Genomic DNA, 20,338 nt, shown 5'->3' with positions numbered 1-20,338 from the left:
CATTTTTCCCCCGTCTATGTAATCATTTATTCTAGCGTACGTATCGATGCAAATTATATCTGTGATTTTTCTTCCCTTTTTATGTGCAATATCCCTACACCCCTTGCCACAAGTTATGTTTTAATATGAACTGCCCATCATATGAATACGTATTTTTTTTCTGAATGCAAACCATACAACATCCTTCTTTGCAAGAACATTCAAATCTAGCCAACATTGACGAAAACCATTAATTTAAGACCACAGCAAGCAGATTCACGCCACCGCTCACGAGACGAGAGTAATGTCGCCAAAACGAAACGTATCAGGTTAGCTCTGCACCAAGCTAAGTGAGAACATGTTGAAATAAATTGTATAGTGCAAATGCATAGGCGATCCATCACAATGCGACTCATACTACATAGTAATATATAAATTATTTTACATGAAAGCAAACGTAATTGGCGAACAACAACCAAAAAAGACAAACAGTACAGTTAATACAGAGAAGCAAAGAAAAAATTAATTAAATAAATAAATGCAACGTTTCCTGCCGGTCTTGAGGTGGTGCGATGCGCTCTGCTGCATTCCAAGAGCGTGGGAATTCGTAAAATCGAAGCGTTCCAGGCAAAAATAAACAACAGAGATGGCTGATTCCGAGAATTAAGGAAATAAATAAGAAAAGGGGAGGAAAAAACGAGGTATTTGTCGAACCTCCAGGTTTGAGTGGCGTTTCAAGGCACTTTTTTCCTGGTCGGAGTTGGACCATCCGGTTTCACACTTTCAACGAACGCAGCATTCGATGTCAAACTGAATAACGTCGGTGATGTCACATCCGTAAACACTGAATTAGCTTTAGCAATGTGACAACTAGCTCTCCTCTCTCCTGTGTTTTTGTTTCATTTAATCACATAACTTAAGGTAAGCACGTTTTAGGGCTCAACGGTAAATCTTTAATTTATGTTATCGTGGACAGTTGATTGACGTGACTACAGATTAACATTGAATTGAGTCGCACTTGTTTAGCCAGCTAGCTTGTACGGCCATATGGGATATATACTTTTTAATGACTGTTGGGCTGAATGCAGAATTTTTGCAGTGATTGGTTGAAAATTGTTCAGTTTCCGGAGTGCCTCGCTTCTGATCAAGTGTGAAATTAAACAAGCAAGCAAATCTTACGTTATCTGCTTATTTCTGAAAATTTATTCGTGGGCAAGCCGTTCTGCACGGCCCAAAATCTTGCAGTACACCGGACCACAGAACTACAACTGATATGAGTGACATACAACTGCGACTAGTCTTACCATAAAACAGTGCTGAAAAAACAGCATGTCCAAAGTGCGTCACCCGCACAGAAAATAAGAGGCCGAAAAAAAAGAAGGGGTGCTTACATTTCGTGATGTTAAGAATTAAAGTGACAGTGTGTAGAATGTTTTTCATGTTTCAAAGGTCATTCATTTGGAAAACCCACTATTAATTTCAGTAATATGCAAACAAATATTTTCTACCACATCAATGTACTTTTTTTGTTTTATATATAAATCATAGGTGAAGTAATCCCTAATTACATGGGGCGCGCCTCCACTACAGGAGGCTGCCATCTTTCTGCTATGGGTAGCCGAAGGAGACAAATTTAGTGGATGTAGTTTCTACACATCATGACTACACTACGTGTAACATAAGCAATGCACTTACTTAGTCACTTGAGGGAATGCTAGAAGTCGTTTGTGATAACATATGGCCTGTACTGCTGCTGAAGAAATTGTGGGTAAGCTTACGACGTGCGGTCTCTATGAGGCACTGTAGTGCACTCGCTTAACGCGCTTCCAGCTTAGGTTGTTGCATTCTATTAGTTCACCACAAGATAGGACTAAATTTTACACATTGGGCCTTTTAGTTAGACATGTTTAAGACCTAGAAAAGCAGACAAAAATGACCCCTTGTTTCAAACTCAAAACAATAGAATGCCCTGTGATGATTTTCTAAGAAAAGGAATTAAGTGGAGACCTTTAGGCTTCACACTTTTCTGAATTATTAAGACGAGACAATGCAAGAAAATATATGATTGCACAAGCGAAGTAATAATCGTAGTTAAAGAGACAGTGTGTATAAAGTTTAGATTTTTCCCACTATCTATCAGATCAACGTACATTTTTAATGTAATTGCACGTAAGTGCTTTGTGACAGCTGCAGCTGTTGTAAAAGGCGCTATATAAATAAAGTTGTATTGTATTAGGGCTGTACCATATGGCTAAAATATAATATCTCAATATTTTTGCCAGATATCTTCATAAAGATATGATAACGATATTACTATTTGTATTTTTTTTTTTTAAACCAAAATGTCAATCCAAAAGGATGTGGAAATGTTTTTTTTTATTAGAACACGCTGACATTAGCAAAGTCATCAACAAATTAAAAATAATGAAATTCAAATTGTACTGCAACTGTGCTTTAATGATAAATAGAATTATCTCATATTGTATGACTTTTTATTAATCCCTAAAAAGATGGCGGCAGTCAACGAGGACGCGCGTTGCGACAGAAATGGGACGCATCTGCTCATACATTTTTACAACAAGCTCTGCTATTTTATCCATTGGTAAATTTGAAATTATGAATATGGTCACGTAATGTTCTAAAACACAATATATGTGTACAGTCTTGGTGGAAGCGGCTACGTGTGTCCCTCCTCCCTCTCGGCCTCCGCAAGATGATGTCATCTGCAGGTTTTTAACTGTAGATCAATGCCAAAGGAAGGAGGAATGTGGTTGCTTGAACTGAGATTTACATGCAACACAAGCGTGGCATTTTCGCGTAACTGATATCGTCCTCATTCAGATATTAATATCTTGAATGTTCATATCTTCATTCGATGCGATAAAGATGTATCGTCCACCCCTAATTTTGATGTAACTTTGTTTGCATGACCTGAAAACCTTATGACCTATTTCGATACATAAAAAAATAAAGTTACCTTTCATGAAGTTTTGATGGATCACGCTTGAGTTATCCGGCCGTGCCTGCAAGCAACATTGAAGTACGGCATTAAAATCATCAAATCAAAAACGAGGTGGTCAGAGGATTCCGCTTTACGTCATATCTAAAAATAGACTTAAGAATGTATTTTTTAACCAGCCAGAGTACAATTTTTGGAGATAAGCTCAAACAGATGTGTAGCGGCGTGATTTTGATGCCATTTCAAGCCAGTAAGCCGTACATATATTCAAAATCACAGATAGTACAGGGTAGAACATGATGACAACCCAAAGTGGTCAACAATAATTACCCGCGCCTCACAATGCACATTTTGATTACGTAATATGGTTGAATCAATTTTTATCTGAGATGAGATAGGATAATCAGCAATCGATTCTAAAAATGTGTGATACTTGCAGCCCTACTTTAAATTAAAAGAGCATTTTTAAAAATCTTGTAGATGTCTCAAGCGGCTCCCTCATGCATCCAAAACTCTGCCAATGCTTCGGTGGACAAGGAAGAAAGTACCCCCGAGAGTGAAGCTGTCCACAAAGAGGTTGCAGATGTCCAACGCGTTTTAAAGGAGGTGGGATTCACCAGCGCCACCTTCATTGGTCCCGCCTTCCCCCCAGAGAAGAACATTGACGACTCGCTGAGTGACTTTTACAAGGAGATCCAAGCCATTGACGAGCAAGTTGAGAAGGAACAGGTCGCTTTTATCCAACTGGAAACCTCATCAACAACCAGACTTCCAGAAAAAACTCCCACAAAGGAGGACCGAAGCAAACCTTCAGATAAAACTCCCAAGAAGGGGGCCATAAGCAGAGCTCCAGAAAAACATCCGTCATGGCCTCACTGGTACAAAAACGAGCCGTATTGGTCTCATAGGCCTCACAATGTGAAACTGTCTTCTCGGGATCACACTGACTCTTATCCTCCTCCAGCATTCTACCCACCTCCTAATTACGGATCGTTCGGATTCCACCAGCCTTCTTTCCCAAATCCGCACCGGTTACCTCCACCCCACCGCGGGATCCCCACCGGCGACGAGCAGTATACCACTCAATTTCCGCCGTTCGCCGGGTACTCAGCGACCCCTCGTTACAACCATCACAACTGGGGTTGCGACGAAGGTGGTGCTCATGATGCTGGGTGGTTCTGTCACGCACCACAATTTCATTCTGAAGATGAAACCTGGCAACAGCATTGCTATGCACACTTTGACGAATCTTCATCCTTGGTGCTCATTCTCATGAGAGGCCTACCCGGCTCAGGCAAAACAACAATGGCGAGGTACGTATTTTTAAACGGGGTACACAGATATACCGATCTTAATCCAGTTTCTATAATGTGAGAGACTATCACTTTAAAACAGAAAGGTTGAAAAAAGGATCAAATTTAGCCCATTTATCAGTATGTGTGTACTCCACATCACAGTATTATCACTCAGAATAATCTTTCAGACAACCAGTTATTGGGCCTCTGCTGACTTTGATCAGAAAAGGGCACAAACGCTCAAATTCGTTCCAATTATCGGTATGTGTGTACTCCGCACCCCAGGATAGTCTTTCAGACATCCCATAATCTGATTATCGGTATGCGTGTATCCCACACCACATGATATTGGCTCAAAATAATCTTCTTTAGACATCCAAGAATCAGGCCTTATTTAATCGGAACGGGTACAACTGTAAAAGTTGGCCTTATTATTGGTATGTGTGCTCCCTACACCAGAGGATAAAAATAACTAAGGATCACCTTTTAGGCACATCCACCAGCCTGGTCTTTGCTGACTGTGATCAGAACAGGGTACAAATTCTCAAAGTCAGTCCATTTATCAATATGTGTGTGAGTCCACACTAGGGCCCAAAGGATAGAGATTTTTTTGAGGCCAATGCCAATTTTGATATTTGGCTGAATAAAATTCTGATGGCCGACAAAAAGACAAAATATTCATGATTCATTAATAAAATAACGTACTTTTTGGTCCCTTAATGCTTAAATCAATAAAGGTATGAATTGCTGGCAGAATATTTCACCGTTTCAAAATACTTTGTCTTTTACGGATATCTGTAAAAACAAAAACATTAGCAGATTATATATGTTTTTGGTAGATTTCTTTTTTGGGGGGGGTCTTTGTCTTGCAAATTGTGTTAATGTGAAAAAAAAAAAAAAAAAGGTTTAAAAGGGAAATCTACCTTGATGTTGAAGAACTAATATTGGCTGATTAAATTGAATACTGCACACAATTGGATAATCTTTGAGACATCCGATAATCATACCTATACTGACTTTAATCGGAGGGTGGGACATACTGTATGTTCAATTTCAGCCCAATTATTGGTATTTATGTGCTAAAATTGTGGTGGTCGACTGGTTAGCGCGTCCGCCTCACAGTGCAGAGGTCGTGGGTTCGAATCCGGCTCCGGCCTTCCTGTGTAGAGTTGGCATGTTCTCCCGATGCCTGCGTTGGTTTCCTCCGGGCACCCCGGTTTCCTCCCACGTTCCAAAAACATGCATGGTAGAGTAGGTTAATTGAGCATGCACTCTAAATTGCCCCTAGGTGTGACTGCGGGTGTGCATGTTTGTTTGTCTCTGTGTGCCCTGTGATTGGCTGGCAACTAGTTCAGGGTGTACCCCGCCTACTCCCCGAAGACAGCTGGGATAGCTCCAGCACGCCCGCGACCCTCGTGAGGAGAAGCGGTTTGGATAATGGATGCATGGATGTGCTAAAAACCACTAAATAAGCCCTCTGTATTTTTTTTTTTTTCGATAATCAGGCTTCTGCTGACTTTTATTGTAAGGGTGGGATGCTGAAATTTGTCGGTTTGTACTGCGCTTAAATCCAGCCCTTGAGATATTCATGTGTTGCTGTGTTTACTTTTTAATTTTTTTTTATCTCCGACAGGGAATTGCTGGCGACGGGTCCCAGCGGCCTCATCCTGAGCACAGACGACTACTTTGCCCATAATGGCGGATACCGCTACGAACCGAGCCTTCTTGGAGACGCACACAAGTGGAACCATAGAAGAGGTGTGAAATGCAGCGTTACAAATGAGGAATGGGCCCGAAAAAATAAACCATTAAAGATTTAACTTCTTAGTTGCCGATGTGTTCGCTTCGTGGTACTGTTGTGCTCCGTTTCAAGCCTTGTTGGCGTTGCCTTTCAGCTAGCGACGCCATGCACGACGGCCGCTCTCCCGTCATCATCGACAACACCAACCTGCAAGCCTGGGAGATGAAGCCTTATGTCCAAATGGTGAGTAGCTTCTGGCTTCAACATGGAGATGGCGTTTCATTTTTCAAATGTGACCATCACCTTTACCCCCCCACCCCCAACCCCCAACCTACGCAGGCCTTACAGCGAGGATACCGGGTAGACTTTTGTGAACCATACACCAGCTGGAAGTATGATCCCTACGAGCTGGAGAAGTAATATTTTTGTCTTTCTTTCTTGAAGTTGCTTTATTTATTTATTCTGAGATCAGAAAACAGAATGCTATTTTTTGGGAACCTATGCACATTTGCTGTTTGTGCTCAAGCTCAAAGCTTTATTGAAATATTGCTTAAGTGCCATCTAATGGCACGTTGATGCCAAGCTTCATTTAGATAGGCTGTAGCATTTTCTAACAAAAAATATTGCTTTGCTGTCATCTTGTGGCATCTATAGGCGTTAATTGCTTGCAAATTTGCGCTATTCCAAAGTGTGTTTTCCCCTAACAGGCGGAACAAGCATGGCGTTCCTCAGGAGAAGATCGCGCAGATGCTGGATCGCTTTTCGCACCCCATCTCCGTGGACGTGGTGTTGAGTTCTCAGGAGCCGCAACACGTCCACCAGAGGCGCCAAACAGAGCAGAGGAAAGACGGAACTTTGTTCGAATTGAACAAGCAGGATTTCACTGCCAATAACTTTTGAAAGACGCACTCATTTTGTCTTTAAATTGAGTGTTTTGTACAGTTTTGTAACTTAGAAAAAGTTCTATTGCTCTGTTTGAAAAAAAAAAATAATAATGATGATGCCTTTTTTTAAGGCAATGTGATTTTTGCTATTTTTTCAATGGAAAAACAAAATTTGTTCTCACTGCTTTTTAATCCATGACTTCTAATTATTTATCTTTTTTTTTGTTTTCAACACTTTTTATGGTGCGAGAGTTCAACACGCATGCTTTTTCTCACGGGTAGTTTGAATGTGTGAAGTGACAGTCGAAAAGTAGATGCTGGATGTGGAGTAAATTATTGCTTGTAATGTTCAGGTCAGCAGTTGTCATTACCCTGGCGCTGATTGTAAACAAACAATGAACAATTTTTTGCCAGAAAATCTCAACCACTCGAAGGCTGCCGAGTGTCTCGTTGAAAGCTAATGCAGGGCGGCTGGCAGCAGTTTGGCTGAATAGATTTGCTGAGGAGGTTGTAGACCCTGGTACACGAGACAGCCTCTCCTTGGTCAGTTGACATCTCACGCTGCCTGTATCCAACGTTCGCACACGTGCTCCTGCTGCTGATAATGAGATGGGCCTTTGTGCTCTCTGGATGGCGGTGTCGGCACCCCCGACAAGTAAATGAAAAAAGTGGTTTGATGTTTTATTTACATGCGCCAGTGCTTAAAGAAGGGTCAACCCAAAAAATGTCTTTACAGAAATATGTTCTATTAACCTCCATTAGTCAAACATGACATGCTGATTAATATTGTGTTTGTGGAATAGTTAAACAGCAAAATCCACCAGTTTTTAGCCATCTCAGGGGACGGCCATTTTGCCACTCTCTGTCGACCAAAAATGACATCAAAGTTAATCAGGGGCCAGGCTCAGGTAACGACCAAACACGACTCATCTGTTTTCTCAAGCTGAGTCATGATTGGTCGTTACCTGAGCCCTTAGCAACTGTGATTTCAATTGACATCAAGGGGCAAAATGGCCGCCCGTTGACATGGAAAAAAAACAGGTGGGTTTTACTGCTTAACTCATATTTCCATATCTGTCAACAACGGGGTGTACTGAATCTTACAAAATGTGTAACTTGCCTGTAAATATCTGCAGAGCTGGGTATTCCGTCCCAGGGACGGAACGGTCCGTCTGTCCGTCCCAGACAGATGCAGATTTTGTGGATGGTCGGACGGAGGACGGACTAAGCAAAGACGCAGGTAGGTTTTTGTCCGTCCCACTAATCGTCCCTGACAGGGTCAAGTACATGCTGACGTGTTGTTGGGTTCTATTAAAAAGCAATGCTGCCTGCTAAGCCTTTAAAACATGCGAGACAACAAAATCGTTGCCTAAGTATACAGTTCAGTTGTATTTAACTTTTAAATTCAATGCATTTACATCTTGAAGAACTGTTTGTTTTAAAACTTTAATGTTGCACACCTAAATACATTTTATGATAAATATTTGGATGTGGATCCAGCAAGAAATAAACTATATTAAAATTAACTAGATTGTGTTTTCAGAACCGATGATGCTTTAAAAATTAAATACATAATTTTGTATTTTATTATTACATTAAGTTAATCAACTACATATGGCTTGTTTGTAATAACACCAACACGATGAGGGAAAATGGCCATCGTTACCATAGACCAGAAGAGGAACATCAGAGAACGGTACACGCACCGCTGTCCTTTTTCCTAGCTGGAATTTATCCTCCAATCACAATATGATAAATTATAGACAGGTCACACGGCTGCCTGCTGAGAGGCAGAATTCATTGTGCTCTGCCCCATCCCGCAAGTGGGAAATATGGCGTATTCTCGCCACGCCCACTCGGCTAAAACGCAAAACAATACAATAAGACACGTCATTGGACAATATTATTTACACACATGCAACTGAATTATCACTGTATTGCAAACAAATAATATAGTATCGGTTATTAACACACCGATTACGTGATTCGTCCTACTTGGCAGCCATTCATTGTTTACTGGGAAATAGGGGAGCGCATGTTTGTTTGCGTGCGTGCGTGCGCGTGATGGCGTGTAGTGGTCACATGATGCGGAGAGCCAATCTCCTGCGAGCTTTGCCACTGCACCCCGTGCTTTTTTTCTTTCTTTACGGGAGCATACTTATCCAAGCCGGGTCAAGTTTTCGTAATAACAGCACACAAAACAAACAGGGGCCTTTCGAAATAAAAAGCGTTTATTTGGGGTTCTTGAAATTTTGTGTGACATTAGCATAACTTCGGTTAACTACCTTGGGTGAGGCGTCGTTCTTTTATTTTATTGTTTAAGCCAAGCCGGAAATGGGTGTTGGCCTTCCAACGGTGGCCTTTACAGGTTTTGGCCGCGTCGCTGTTGCTGTCGTCGTCGGCGACGACGATGGCTCCCCAGCCGTCCGGCGGTGGTTCGTTGAGGATGGCCGCTCACGCACGGCGGTCACGCACGACGGCGGCTCGTTTCTCCACGCGTGTGACGTAACGTAACGTGGATTGGAGTGCGTACGTCTTTAAATGGGAAGCGTATCCGCCGTGGGCAGCAGCAGCAGGTGCGGGGCCACCCGGTGCCAATTAGCGAGGAGGAGCGGCAAGTTCACCTGCGGCGATCCAGCTGACCGGAGCTCTGAGACGGTTACCACGGCGACGCTTCTCGGCCAGTTCATGGTGAGGCACTTTGCCGCTGTATGTTCGAGCTGTGATGGTGCAATGTGCGCTGACTAAATGACATGATTTAATTCACAGTCTAACTTAGCCACGTTTTTAAAGAGGTCTTTATGTGCGATAACATGGGGGGAATACGGTGCCTTTTGACTTGAAGTTGTAAACCCCCCAGCCCATCAAGGACTACAACGGTGAGTGAGGTTAAATAGTCACATTGAGTCATGGCTACAGGCTTCCCTTTGACGGGTAAACCTGTTTGTCTGCAATTGGAGGGATGAGCTGCATGGCAACCTTGACTGCAGCCCACGTCTGCTAAATCATAATTAATCAGAGTCTCAATGACCACGGATGCTGATTAGAGCACAGTGTGACCTCTGGCTACTCCAAGGGCAGGTTGCACTGCACTCCACTCCACTCCACTCCACTCCGCTGCATAGCTCAGATGCTATCCCGCATTTACGATGTCAGTCTGAGGCTGTCTCCCTGTTGCTGATTACATCATGAGTACCTCACTTTGGTGAGGAGGGGAGGGGTGTGGGGGGCGCTGAAGGAGCACAGTGTTACATAAGTGATGTTTTCCTTCCACTTGAATGGGATGATGCGGATGATGTGAGCAGCTCTGCAAATTAGCCCTGGGAGGCTTTTAAGGTGTACATCAGCCTTCAGGAGTGCTGAATGTTCCGAACGTCCGGGGTCTCTTACGATCTTGTCTCCTGCCACCTCGTCAGCCGAGTCACTCGCAAGAATTCACAGCATGATAATTCAGACTACGGTGGAGCGCTTTTGTTTGCTCACTACAGTTGCGTTCCGTCCCGTCCACAGAAATACCAGCAAAGATAATAGATTGCGTCATTATGTTTGTAAACAAATACAATAGACGCCAGGTGACAGGACTCAACTGAAAATAATAACTTATCATTTAGCCAGCTGCCAGCCCCCCTAAGTGATCATAATCAAGATTTTTTTTAAAGAGCTACAGCACACAAAAACAGAGGAACGGAGGTTCTGAATCACAAGACTATGTCCAGGACTGAACAAAACTCGGAAAGAAGAAAGGGACCTAGAGACTTGAATCTTAAGATTCGATCCTGCAGGCAAATGGATTTTTCTTTGTGCTTGAAAAGAAAAAAAAAGCTGTATTTTTGCTCAACTCTCATCAATTGTTGGATGACGGTGCACGGTGTCTGATGATGCTGAAATGAAAATAAAATGAAGCATATAGGCTATAGTCTATGTCAGTCTTTGTATATGCATAAAGAAGAATACCCCATGTGTTTGTTTATTGAGCTGAGGGACAGCTACAATCTCAAAAGGCATTTTTCTATTCACCAAACGTAGCAGCAGAAAACGTGACGCCGAACTCCTGTATCGCTTCGGGATCAGTAGTACTGACTAGAGCTGAATAGATCTGCAACTCTATCCTCACGTGCTTGTGTCCTCTAGTGGATGTCGTGCGCTGCGAACGTGCCCGGAATGTGAGCTGACGCTTTAACGTGACACCGGCTTGCAAACAGGGTGGTGCATGTCGTTATTGTAACATGCTCGCTGGAGTTTATGTTGTGACCTTTTCTTACAGCAGCTTCGCATCCGCAGCGGTGCTACCTCGATTTTATTAACTGCAGTGAACACGCACTTTACCAGACTGACATTCGGAAACGCGGCTTGTTCTAGATGTGAAGAATGAAGTGCGACTACGCGCGCATGTGGCAGGCAGGTGAGATTAGAAATGAAAAAGTATAAACGACGTTGTACAGTGAAGCCCCGCTATCTGCAGGGCAGCGTATGTTAGCAATTCAGTGGAGCTTTAGACGCTCGTTTGCAATATAGCTTCCTGCCACTAGGTGAACGTCCATCCATCCATCCATTATCCATCCATCCATCCATTATCAATACCGCTTATCCTCACAAGGGTCGCGGGGCGTGCTGGAGCCTAATCCCAGCTGTCTTCGGGCAGTAGGCGGGTGACACCCTGAATTGGTTGCCAGCCAATCGCAGGGCACACAGAGACAAACATCCGCACTCACAATCACACCGAGGGGCAATTTAGAGATTCCAATCAACTTACTATGCATGTTTTTTTGGGGAATGTGGGAGGAAACCGGAGTACCCGGAGAAAACCCACGCAGGCACGGGGAGGCCAGAGCCGGGATCAAACCCACGACCTCTGAACTGTGAGGCGGACGTGCTAACTAGTTGGCCACCGTGCCGCCCACTAAGTGAACGTATGTCAATTATTTCCATGTACACAGTAAGTTGAAGAGACCTAACAGTGAAAATCATGGACAAGTATTTTAGAAATCAAAGGTTATGATCAACCAAAAGACAAAACATTCCATCGTTTTTGCTCAGGTAAAATCTAAATGTTAGTTATTGTTTTGCTAATATGTTATCTAAGACTCCAACCTTAATATAGATCAGGAATTCTTTGCCTGTTTGGCATCTTGCTGGGTGTCAAAAGTTGACACAGCAGAAATAAATGTCTTTTTGACTATCACATTATACAAGGTTATTTATTTGTTATCCTTTAACATTTTTAAACTGTAAATGGATTTGATTTAGTTATTGAATATGGTATAAACATGGTAAACGTCAACACCAATCATAACATCCAAATTGGTCGTTACTTTGAACAGGAAAAGTTGGGCCCCAAGGTCAAACAGAACCCCTACCGAAAGGGTTGATATTTGCCTGTAAGCGCCACAAGATGGCGGTCAAGCACTGCTAAATGAAACTGCTAAACTCACTTCAGCATAATTCATTGACACCAAGATGTCATCAGATGACCTGAGGTCAAAAAGCTGTCAATAAGAATTTCCATTAAAAAATGTGAATTTGTCACTGTCAGACATCAATGGCAAGATGTGCTCTTTTGACGCAGGAATGGATGGACGAAAATAAAATGGGGTAATAGTTGGCGCTGCAATCCTAAACACAAGTTTGTATTGTTTTCTACTAAAATCAACGTTACTCGCTCACTTTCTACCACCTGGAAATATTCATGGGTGCCTGTTGTTTACAAACGTTTCAAAAAGGTCAATGGACCCAGCAACAGGTGTTTCCTCACTGCGAAGCTAAATACGTACGGCATAATTGATGCAAATTAAATACCATCCATAATGGCAACTGTAATTGTCTGAAATATAATCGTGGTTTATGGCGCTACCGTTGGGTCCGTAGACGTGACGGCGCCAGACGGTCGTCGACGATGGATGAGGCGGCCAGCCGGCTGGAGCGAGAGCACGTGCACGGCGTCTACAACAAGATCGCGCCCTACTTCAACGACAGCCGCTACAAGGCCTGGCCCAAGGTGCGCCAGTTCTTACTGGAGCAGCCGCTCGGGAGCATCGTCGCTGACGTCGGTGGGTCCCATCATCTTTCAAAACTTTTGGCAACCACAAGACCCTTTTGAACAAATCCGTCTGCAGAAAGAAGTGGAAAGTGGAAATTTATCCTATAATCTAAAAGACATAACAAAAAACCCAAAGTAGTTCTATGTGCATTTATTCAACTCAAAAGTTATGCTTTGGCATAAACATATGTATTGATTAAATATGAGCACTAACGTCAAGCTGAGCAGTCAAGTAAAACATTCATGCTTGGAGAGGGAACTAAAGCAGCACAAGGGGCAACGTAATGGACGGTTATCCACCGGGCTACTTACCGGTTTTGCTCAGTGTGCTCCCTAGCTGTTGTAGCTAACCCTCCTAGCATGAATGCTTACTTTAGTGTTGAGCTCACATCAGTGCTTTACAGGAGGGGATGGCAGTGCTAGTACTGCCTGCTCATTCCCGTTCACTCCGTCGTCATGTCTTGTCCTGTGCTTTTTGAAAAAAAATCAGAATGTGTATGCTAAATTAGCAACGGAGCCGCTTGCCATTTCTGTGAAGAACCATTTCTGAATTCATTACTCTGCGGGAAGGCTGCTCACACCGTCTATGACTGCCTAGAAAAAAAGGGAGGATTTTCTTCTCCAAACGGCTCCCAATCTATGGGGCGGGCATGGCCGGCCCTCAGCGCTCAGAGCTGTGATAGTCGTTTACCTCCTTAACTCCAATTTGTGCCTTAGCACAAAGATGCCACCAGATGAGATGGCATTTTCAGCGGAATGAATGAGGATAGGTCCCTCACACAAAAAAATCTGATGGGAGGGTTTTGGTTCGGGTTAGGGTAAACTTCCGGGAGTGTGGGGAACCCCAGTTTTAGAGGCACTTGTTCTGAAATGTCATTTTGGCGGCCCTCGCAGGCTGCGGCAACGGCAAATACCTCGACATTAACGATGGAGCGTTCAAGCTGGGCTGCGATGTCTGTCGCCCCCTGGTGGACTTTGCCGGTAGCCGAGGTCACGAGGTGCAGATGTGCGACGGGCTCCACCTGCCTTACCGGGATGGCTGTTTCGACGCCGTGCTCTCCATTGCAGGTGATGTGCAGTCTTCATGATAACACCACAATTCTGCTTTCAAGGAAACTCTCAAGCTGCTGCACGCTTAAGATGGTATCTCACTGAGTGGCGAAAGAATGTGAATGCTTGCGAACATTGCAAATGTTGGGTTTTTTTTGTCAGGGCTCGTAAAAGGTTGCAAAGACGAAAAACAATCGCTGCGTTCGCAAGCATTCACGCTCAGCGAGGTACCAGCTTTACCAAGAAAGCCAGAGCTCAAAATACCACTGAGACTAATATAGAAATATTAGATTTTAAAAAGAAAGAGATGTTGAGGAAAAAAAATACAAAAACATGATGAAAATTGAAAAAGAATTCTGTAGTGGAAAGGTAAAACATTCAGAGTAAAAGTTGTTACCACATTACTCAGTGACACCACATTGTTTGCACTTATTTTGTATTCAAATAAAATAAATAACAATGGGGACAGTGAAAAACAAACATAATGAGCCTTAAAACATACAACACCATGTCGTTTGAGATAATCCACAATACCAAAGCACAAAGTGCTTTGCAAGCATCAGAATTTGGATAGTTTGGATTTGGACAGAATTTGAATGACCATTTAGCAGAACAGCTACCACAACCTCTTTATCGAACGTGACAAAAATAATCATGAAAAGTATGGTGTGATCGACTTATCCTATGTAAAAAAAAAAAAAAGTAAAATTAAATCCATAAAAAATACTGTAATTTTAGACAAAATACAAAAATGCCTGGATAGTAAACAAATAGAACCAAATGGACAAATAGACCCCAAAAAATGCAATAACACAATTGGGAAGTATTTTTTTAAAAATGACATATTGTGGTTAAAAAATGAGCGAGGGAAAAAAATACACAAACATATAATATATAGATGCTCCTTGCTTATTGAGGCTAACGGCAAGTAAGATGTTTGCATGTGATGTTTGCAGTCATCCACCATTTGTCCACCAAAGAACGTCGTATCCGAGCAATAAGCGAGATGGCGCGGACGCTGCGTTCGGGCGGCCGCGTCATGATCTACGTGTGGGCCATGGAGCAGAAGCGCCGCAAGTTCGAGAAGCAGGACATCTTCGTGCCGTGGAACCCCAACCCTCGCTCGCCCGACGTGGAACCCCCGGCGAGATGCCGGGCGACCGTGAGTGCCAGCGACGCCGTCGGCGAAGGCGACAAGCACAGGAAGGTCCGAAGCACATCGTCCGTGGCCGACTCGTCGCAGCCCGCGCCCGGCGCGCACAGACTCTGGTTCTTCTCCCGCTCCCTGGACTCGGTCTTCGACTTCGGGAGCTTGTCCGTCTCTCGTTCGTCGTCGCGGGAGCTCAGCACTTTATCAGGTGGCCCAGGGCGGGCTCTCATCCAGCACTTCTCCAGCTTCTTCTCTCCACCGTCCACTGTCGGTTCCGAGGAGGACGTCTTCGGCTCCGCCGCCGATCTGCACACGGAGTCCGAAGATCCCAAAGAGGTGTGCGGCGCAGGCGCGGCCCTGGCGCAGGAATGCGGCGCGCTTGCCCTGCCCGACCTGGTTCCCTTCCAGAGCGAGCGCCCCCGGCGGGAAAGCGCGGCGGCCGCCCCCCCGTCCGATGGCTCCTGCCTGAGGTACTATCACGTGTTCAGGGAGGGTGAACTGGCCGATCTCATCGCCAATCACGTGGCCCAACTCCGCGTCCGCCATGCTTACTTTGACCACGCCAACTGGTGCGTGGTGGCTGAGAAGGTGGAGCCCGGGGAAATCTGATCGGCTTTTTAACTATTCTTTTTTAGTTCCTTTTCTAATTTCTTTCAGAAACGCTCAATTTTCACTTTGACTTGATGTTTCTACAAGTTTACAGTCTTACAAACACAAACGTTATTCCGTGGCTACAGCGCACGACTGTTCATAGTTTGTTTGTTTTTTCCTAATAATTTCTAGGGTGTTGGTAGACCCTCTTTTTACATTATCCAACAAAGCAACACAGAGATTTAGTAACAAGGCACTCTTGCAGAAAATTGTCAATCCCTCTGGTGTACATTTATTTTATTTTTTAAAATCAGACGAAATTTGAATTTTAAAAGTGTAGTCGTTGAAGATGTATCTAGAATCCTTCAGGGATTTGCTAATGGGTGTTGCACAAGTCAAAATATTTGGCACAATAACGCTCATGAAGGTCAAAAGATACACACATTAGAAAAGCTCTGCAATATTAGACAAAACGCACAAATATTGAGGGGAGGAATTGAAAAAAAAAACATTGCGTCTAAGTTCTTAGCTTCTAGCACTGAATCTCCCCTTTTTTTACGTCATCCACAAGTCTTAAACGAAAACCTTACCCCGCAGCTGCGCACAGCTGTTCTTTTATCGTATTTTATATAATTTTTTTAAATTCTTATTTGGGCATTTGTTAGAGTGACCTAATTTGTTTTTAACATATAGAATAAAATAAAACGTCAATAGTGACAATCTTATTTCAGTTGTAAGGCATGATCAAAATATGTAACAAGCAATGATGGTCTGAATATCCCCCCAGCCAAAAAAAAAAAAAAAGTATTACTCCCCGAAGGAAAAGCATTACTATTACTACGACTGAATTACAAATTTGATCACTGATTCCCAGCTTTTACTTAATTCCAGGAGTTTTCAGTCTTACAAACAAAACGTTTCTTTGTGCCTACAACACAAGACTGTTACTCTTATTTTATTTGGAGGGGGGCGGGATTCTTCCTCCAGTGTTTGTCAGTTATAACCCTTTTTCTTTTTATATGCCATTATCCAACAAAGCGATATGGCTTTCAGTATGTTGAGGCATCCTTGCAGAAAACTAAACTTGGGTGAAATTTTGCTGCTTGCTTTGAATAGGGGGTGGGGAGGGGGTCATCTGGTGGACACATTTTAAAACTGAAACGCAGTGGTCAACATTGTTTTTGAATCAAAAACATGACAGGCATTTTGTTGATGGAGCAAAATATTGAATGGTTGGGCGTGTGGGCGATACGCAAAAACGCAAAAGAAAAAAAAATACAAAACTACTGGCAGAAAATGCAATGAGGAAATTGCTTCAAAAAAAGTCAGTGCTTTCGAAATGTGGGTGGCACAAAGTCAAATCATTAGGCACACTGTAGGAGAATCAAAGCAATAATGCTCCAATGATTACAACAAATATCTGTCAATGAGAAAAAATATTAGACTGAAAAATCCAACAAAGTTAGGGAAAAATATAAAAATGCACACATTTTTGACATTTTTTTCAAATAAATGTTTGTCTGCCTCTGAGTTTAAACAGCTCAGTTTTGAGCGTGGCTGTTTCCACTCGTTAAGACTATGTTCCTCCGTGGCTACAACGCAAGACTGTTCCTTTTTATTTAAAAAATAAAATAAAATCCTCAGTCGTCGTGTACTAAGTGTTCGTTCCGGTCGTGTTTGTAGTTCGCAATAGAATCGTTTTTTGTGTGTGAGTGTGTGTGTGGGGTTTGGGGGGGTCGTTTTTTGGCCACGTCTTGCTGTTTGTAACGTTGTGCTTTGGCCCGTCGCATGTGCGAGGCGACAAAGTCGCAAATGTGTCGCTGCGTCCCCGTCGTTGTACAAGCAGAAAATGGAGCTCGGCCGCTTCTCATACTGTGAATCGACGTTGCACTGTACGCGAACTTTGTCGCCCATTGTGATTTACATGGAAACTTGAAACATTGTGCCAAGGAGGTGTGTTTGTGCTGTCACTACTGTTGTTTTCTTTATTAAAAGGTTTTGTGTTGAGAGTTGTGGAGTCTCAAAGTGGTTATTGGCGAGTACTTCATCCGCATGCTCGTCATTCATTTGTTGGAAATGCCAAAATTTCAAGATCAACAAGCATCAAGATGGAAGATATTGACCCGAGGATCGTTTTGAAGTAAAAAAAAAAAGGGCCAACACCTCCAATAACTATCCAAAAATTATTTTAAAACCCTGTCCTTTACTTGATACCGTAAATATGAAATGTTTACTAGAAAATCAAGCTTTACTTTGAATCCTGTCTTAAAACACTTTGAAATCCTCTTCCAAATATGGTACCTTACTTTTAAAACCTGAGGTCACGTTTTTTTTAAAACTCAGTCTTCAAACCAGATGAATTGTGACCCTACCTTGAAACCCAGTTTGAAACCCTACTTTGAAACCCTAGCCCTAGTTTGAAACCCTACTTTGAGACCCTATATCTTGTTTAAAACCGTAGTTTGAAACCCTAACTCTAATTTAAAAATCATACTTTAAAACCTAAACCTGGTTCAAAACCCTAATCTTAGTATAAAACCCTAATTTGATACCCCAACCCTAATTTTAAAACCCTACTTTGAACCCCCAACCCCAGTTTAAAACCATACTTTAAAACCCTAATTATAATTTACCTAATTTGAATCCCTAGTTTGAAACCTTCACCATATCTTAAAACCCCAATTTGAAATCCTCAACCTTGTTTTAAAGCCCTAATTTGAAACCCTACTCCTAGTTTGAAACCCTACTTGTGTGGACGTTGATATAAATACAATAATCATTATGTGAATATTTTAGAAAAAAGGTTTTGGATGACAGTTACGTCAAAAGCGTTAACACGCATAAGGCAACCCTAGTTTTAAACCCTAACCTTAGTTTGAAACCCTAATTTAAAACTCTACTTGGAAACCCTAACCCTAGTTTAAAACCCCAATGTGAGACCCCTAACACTGGCTTGTTGTACATGTGGGCCTTCTACATATGAATCCTAAACCGAGATTTAAACCCTAACTCTAGTTTGAAACTATAATCCCGCTTTGAAAACATAATCTCGGATTGGAAACCCAAACCTTATTTTGAAACCCTAACCCGGATTTGGAAACCTATTTAAAAACCCTTACTTGGCCTTCAAACTACACTCCAACATGGCTTGAAACTGTATTTACAAACCTTAACCCTACTTGGAAACCCTACTTTGAAACCTGAAGCCCTGTCTTGAAACCCTAGTTTTAAATCCAAACAATTGCTTGAAACCTCCTCCCAGTTTCGAACCCTGCCTTGAAACCCTAACCCTTAACCCAAACCATGGCTTGAAACCCTAACTTGATACCCTGTCTCAGGGTCGGACATAGTTAAGGATTCAAATTAAGGTTTCACACCAGGTTTCGGGGTTCAAGTCAAGGTTGGGATTTCAATTTGTTTCCCCAATTCTGGCTCGAAATCCTAACACCTGCTAAAACCCCTAAACTTTGCTTAATACATAACTCATGTCATGAATTCCTCATTGTCATTCTCATTTTTAACTGAGTTTGATGCCCAAAATGTTTTGGAAACCCTCATTCCATCTTGATACCGTAATTAACACTCTAACTTCGAGGTCAGGAGAGTGCAGACTGCCAGCAAGGCTTCAAATGCAAAGTGGGTATACGGCTCTTCTTCAGGACCTCCATGGTGGACTGTTTGACTTCGCAGTGGGTCTTCGTGATCCATATTCAATCAAACTTCTATATCAACAGTTACTAAAAATGTGGTGAATCGACAAAGCATCATGTCAGTGAGTAAATAATAGTTTATTTCGACAACACTGACTGTAAAGCATTATTTTCACATAATGTGCCTGTTTTGTCATCTTAAATCTATTCGAATACGATGTAAATAAGCCGAAAGAAAGCCGCGCATTTTCTGGTAGTGATGCTAACATTTTAGCTATTATTGCAATATGGGCCGTGTCTCTTTTGGTCATTGGATGTTACGTTTGAAACAAGATAATAAAAATTGAAAAACTACTCGTTATTTGATTTTCGTTTTCATATCAAAATTCAAATACAGCTTGATTTTCTAGTTTGGTGTCTGGAACAAGTAAGAAAATGTCTAAAAACAGTTTGATGTTAATTTTTTAATTCTAAAACGAAAATAGAATATATCACGAGACACAAACCGAAATACGGCTCATATATTGGTTTTAGATTCCCGGAAGTTGTCACCGAAAGCATTTATCCCAGTGACCAGGAGATGGCGACAGCGATCTTAGGCTAGGTTCACACCGCAGGCAAATGCGACCCAGATCGGATTTTTTTTTGCCCAAATGCGACCTGTATCTGATTTTTTTATGACAGTCTGAACGGCTCAATTCCGATTTTTCCAAGTGCGACCTTCATATGTGTTCCTAGATCGGATATGTATCCGATCTTTTCCAATGCGTTCACGGTCTGAACGGCCAGGTCGCATATATCCGACATTGACGTCATCCGGAGCCCAAGATGCGCTCCGCTTGCGCCACAGGTGCTTCCACTCAAGCAGCTTGTGGGGAGCTCGTTGACCTGCTGCTTGATTGGAAGCACCTGCAGCTACTTCCAAACTGGCGGCAGGGCTTTTACTTTCTGGACCTGGATTTGACATCCGAGTAATATGGGAACATGCACTCAATGGCAACA

General features: G+C 42.6%; 2 protein-coding genes across 3 annotated transcripts; both read left to right on the top strand.

Moving 5' to 3' along the window:
• The first annotated feature begins 776 nt into the window (after positions 1 to 776).
• n4bp2l2 (NEDD4 binding protein 2-like 2) lies at positions 777 to 7,050 on the top strand. The gene is made up of 6 exons (XM_086036272.1): positions 777 to 900; positions 3,419 to 4,251; positions 5,867 to 5,991; positions 6,129 to 6,217; positions 6,314 to 6,390; positions 6,682 to 7,050. The coding sequence occupies exons 2-6, from the start codon at positions 3,419 to 3,421 to the stop codon at positions 6,872 to 6,874; spliced, it is 1,317 nt and encodes a 438-aa protein (XP_085892398.1). The 5' UTR covers positions 777 to 900; the 3' UTR covers positions 6,875 to 7,050.
• An 854-nt stretch (positions 7,051 to 7,904) lies between these two features.
• trmt9b (tRNA methyltransferase 9B) lies at positions 7,905 to 17,695 on the top strand. 2 transcript variants are annotated; one of them, XM_086036273.1, is made up of 5 exons: positions 7,905 to 8,098; positions 9,182 to 9,549; positions 12,724 to 12,905; positions 13,790 to 13,963; positions 14,902 to 17,695. In XM_086036273.1, exons 3-5 carry the CDS (start codon positions 12,752 to 12,754, stop codon positions 15,702 to 15,704), a joined length of 1,131 nt encoding a protein of 376 aa, XP_085892399.1. In that variant the 5' UTR covers positions 7,905 to 8,098; positions 9,182 to 9,549; positions 12,724 to 12,751; the 3' UTR covers positions 15,705 to 17,695. The 2 variants fall into 2 exon arrangements, with proteins under 2 accessions (XP_085892399.1, XP_085892400.1); XM_086036274.1 differs by having other exon boundaries at positions 7,996 to 8,098; positions 9,227 to 9,549.
• Positions 17,696 to 20,338: the final 2,643 nt, after the last annotated feature.

The sequence above is a fragment of the Filicampus tigris genome, chromosome 7, assembly GCF_054856515.1.
Source record: "Filicampus tigris isolate MCC_2025a chromosome 7, RoL_Ftig_1.0, whole genome shotgun sequence".
Lineage (NCBI taxonomy): Eukaryota > Metazoa > Chordata > Actinopteri > Syngnathiformes > Syngnathidae > Filicampus > Filicampus tigris.
The sequence above is the reverse complement of the archived record's forward strand: the minus strand, read 5'-3'. Positions and strand labels throughout refer to the sequence as shown.

What these genes read in the sequence shown, in the direction of transcription:
- n4bp2l2 (XM_086036272.1), top strand. Translation starts at nt 3,419, where the DNA reads ATGTCTCAAGCGGCTCCCTCATGCATCCAAAACTCTGCCAATGCTTCG. An exon ending in GGCAAAACAACAATGGCGAG is followed by an intron (nt 4,252 to 5,866) that starts GTACGTATTTTT and finishes TATCTCCGACAG; the next exon opens with GGAATTGCTGGCGACGGGTC. An exon ending in CAAGTGGAACCATAGAAGAG is followed by an intron (nt 5,992 to 6,128) that starts GTGTGAAATGCA and finishes GTTGCCTTTCAG; the next exon opens with CTAGCGACGCCATGCACGAC.
- trmt9b (XM_086036273.1), top strand. Translation starts at nt 12,752, where the DNA reads ATGGATGAGGCGGCCAGCCGGCTGGAGCGAGAGCACGTGCACGGCGTC. An exon ending in GAGCATCGTCGCTGACGTCG is followed by an intron (nt 12,906 to 13,789) that starts GTGGGTCCCATC and finishes CGGCCCTCGCAG; the next exon opens with GCTGCGGCAACGGCAAATAC. An exon ending in CGCCGTGCTCTCCATTGCAG is followed by an intron (nt 13,964 to 14,901) that starts GTGATGTGCAGT and finishes TGATGTTTGCAG; the next exon opens with TCATCCACCATTTGTCCACC.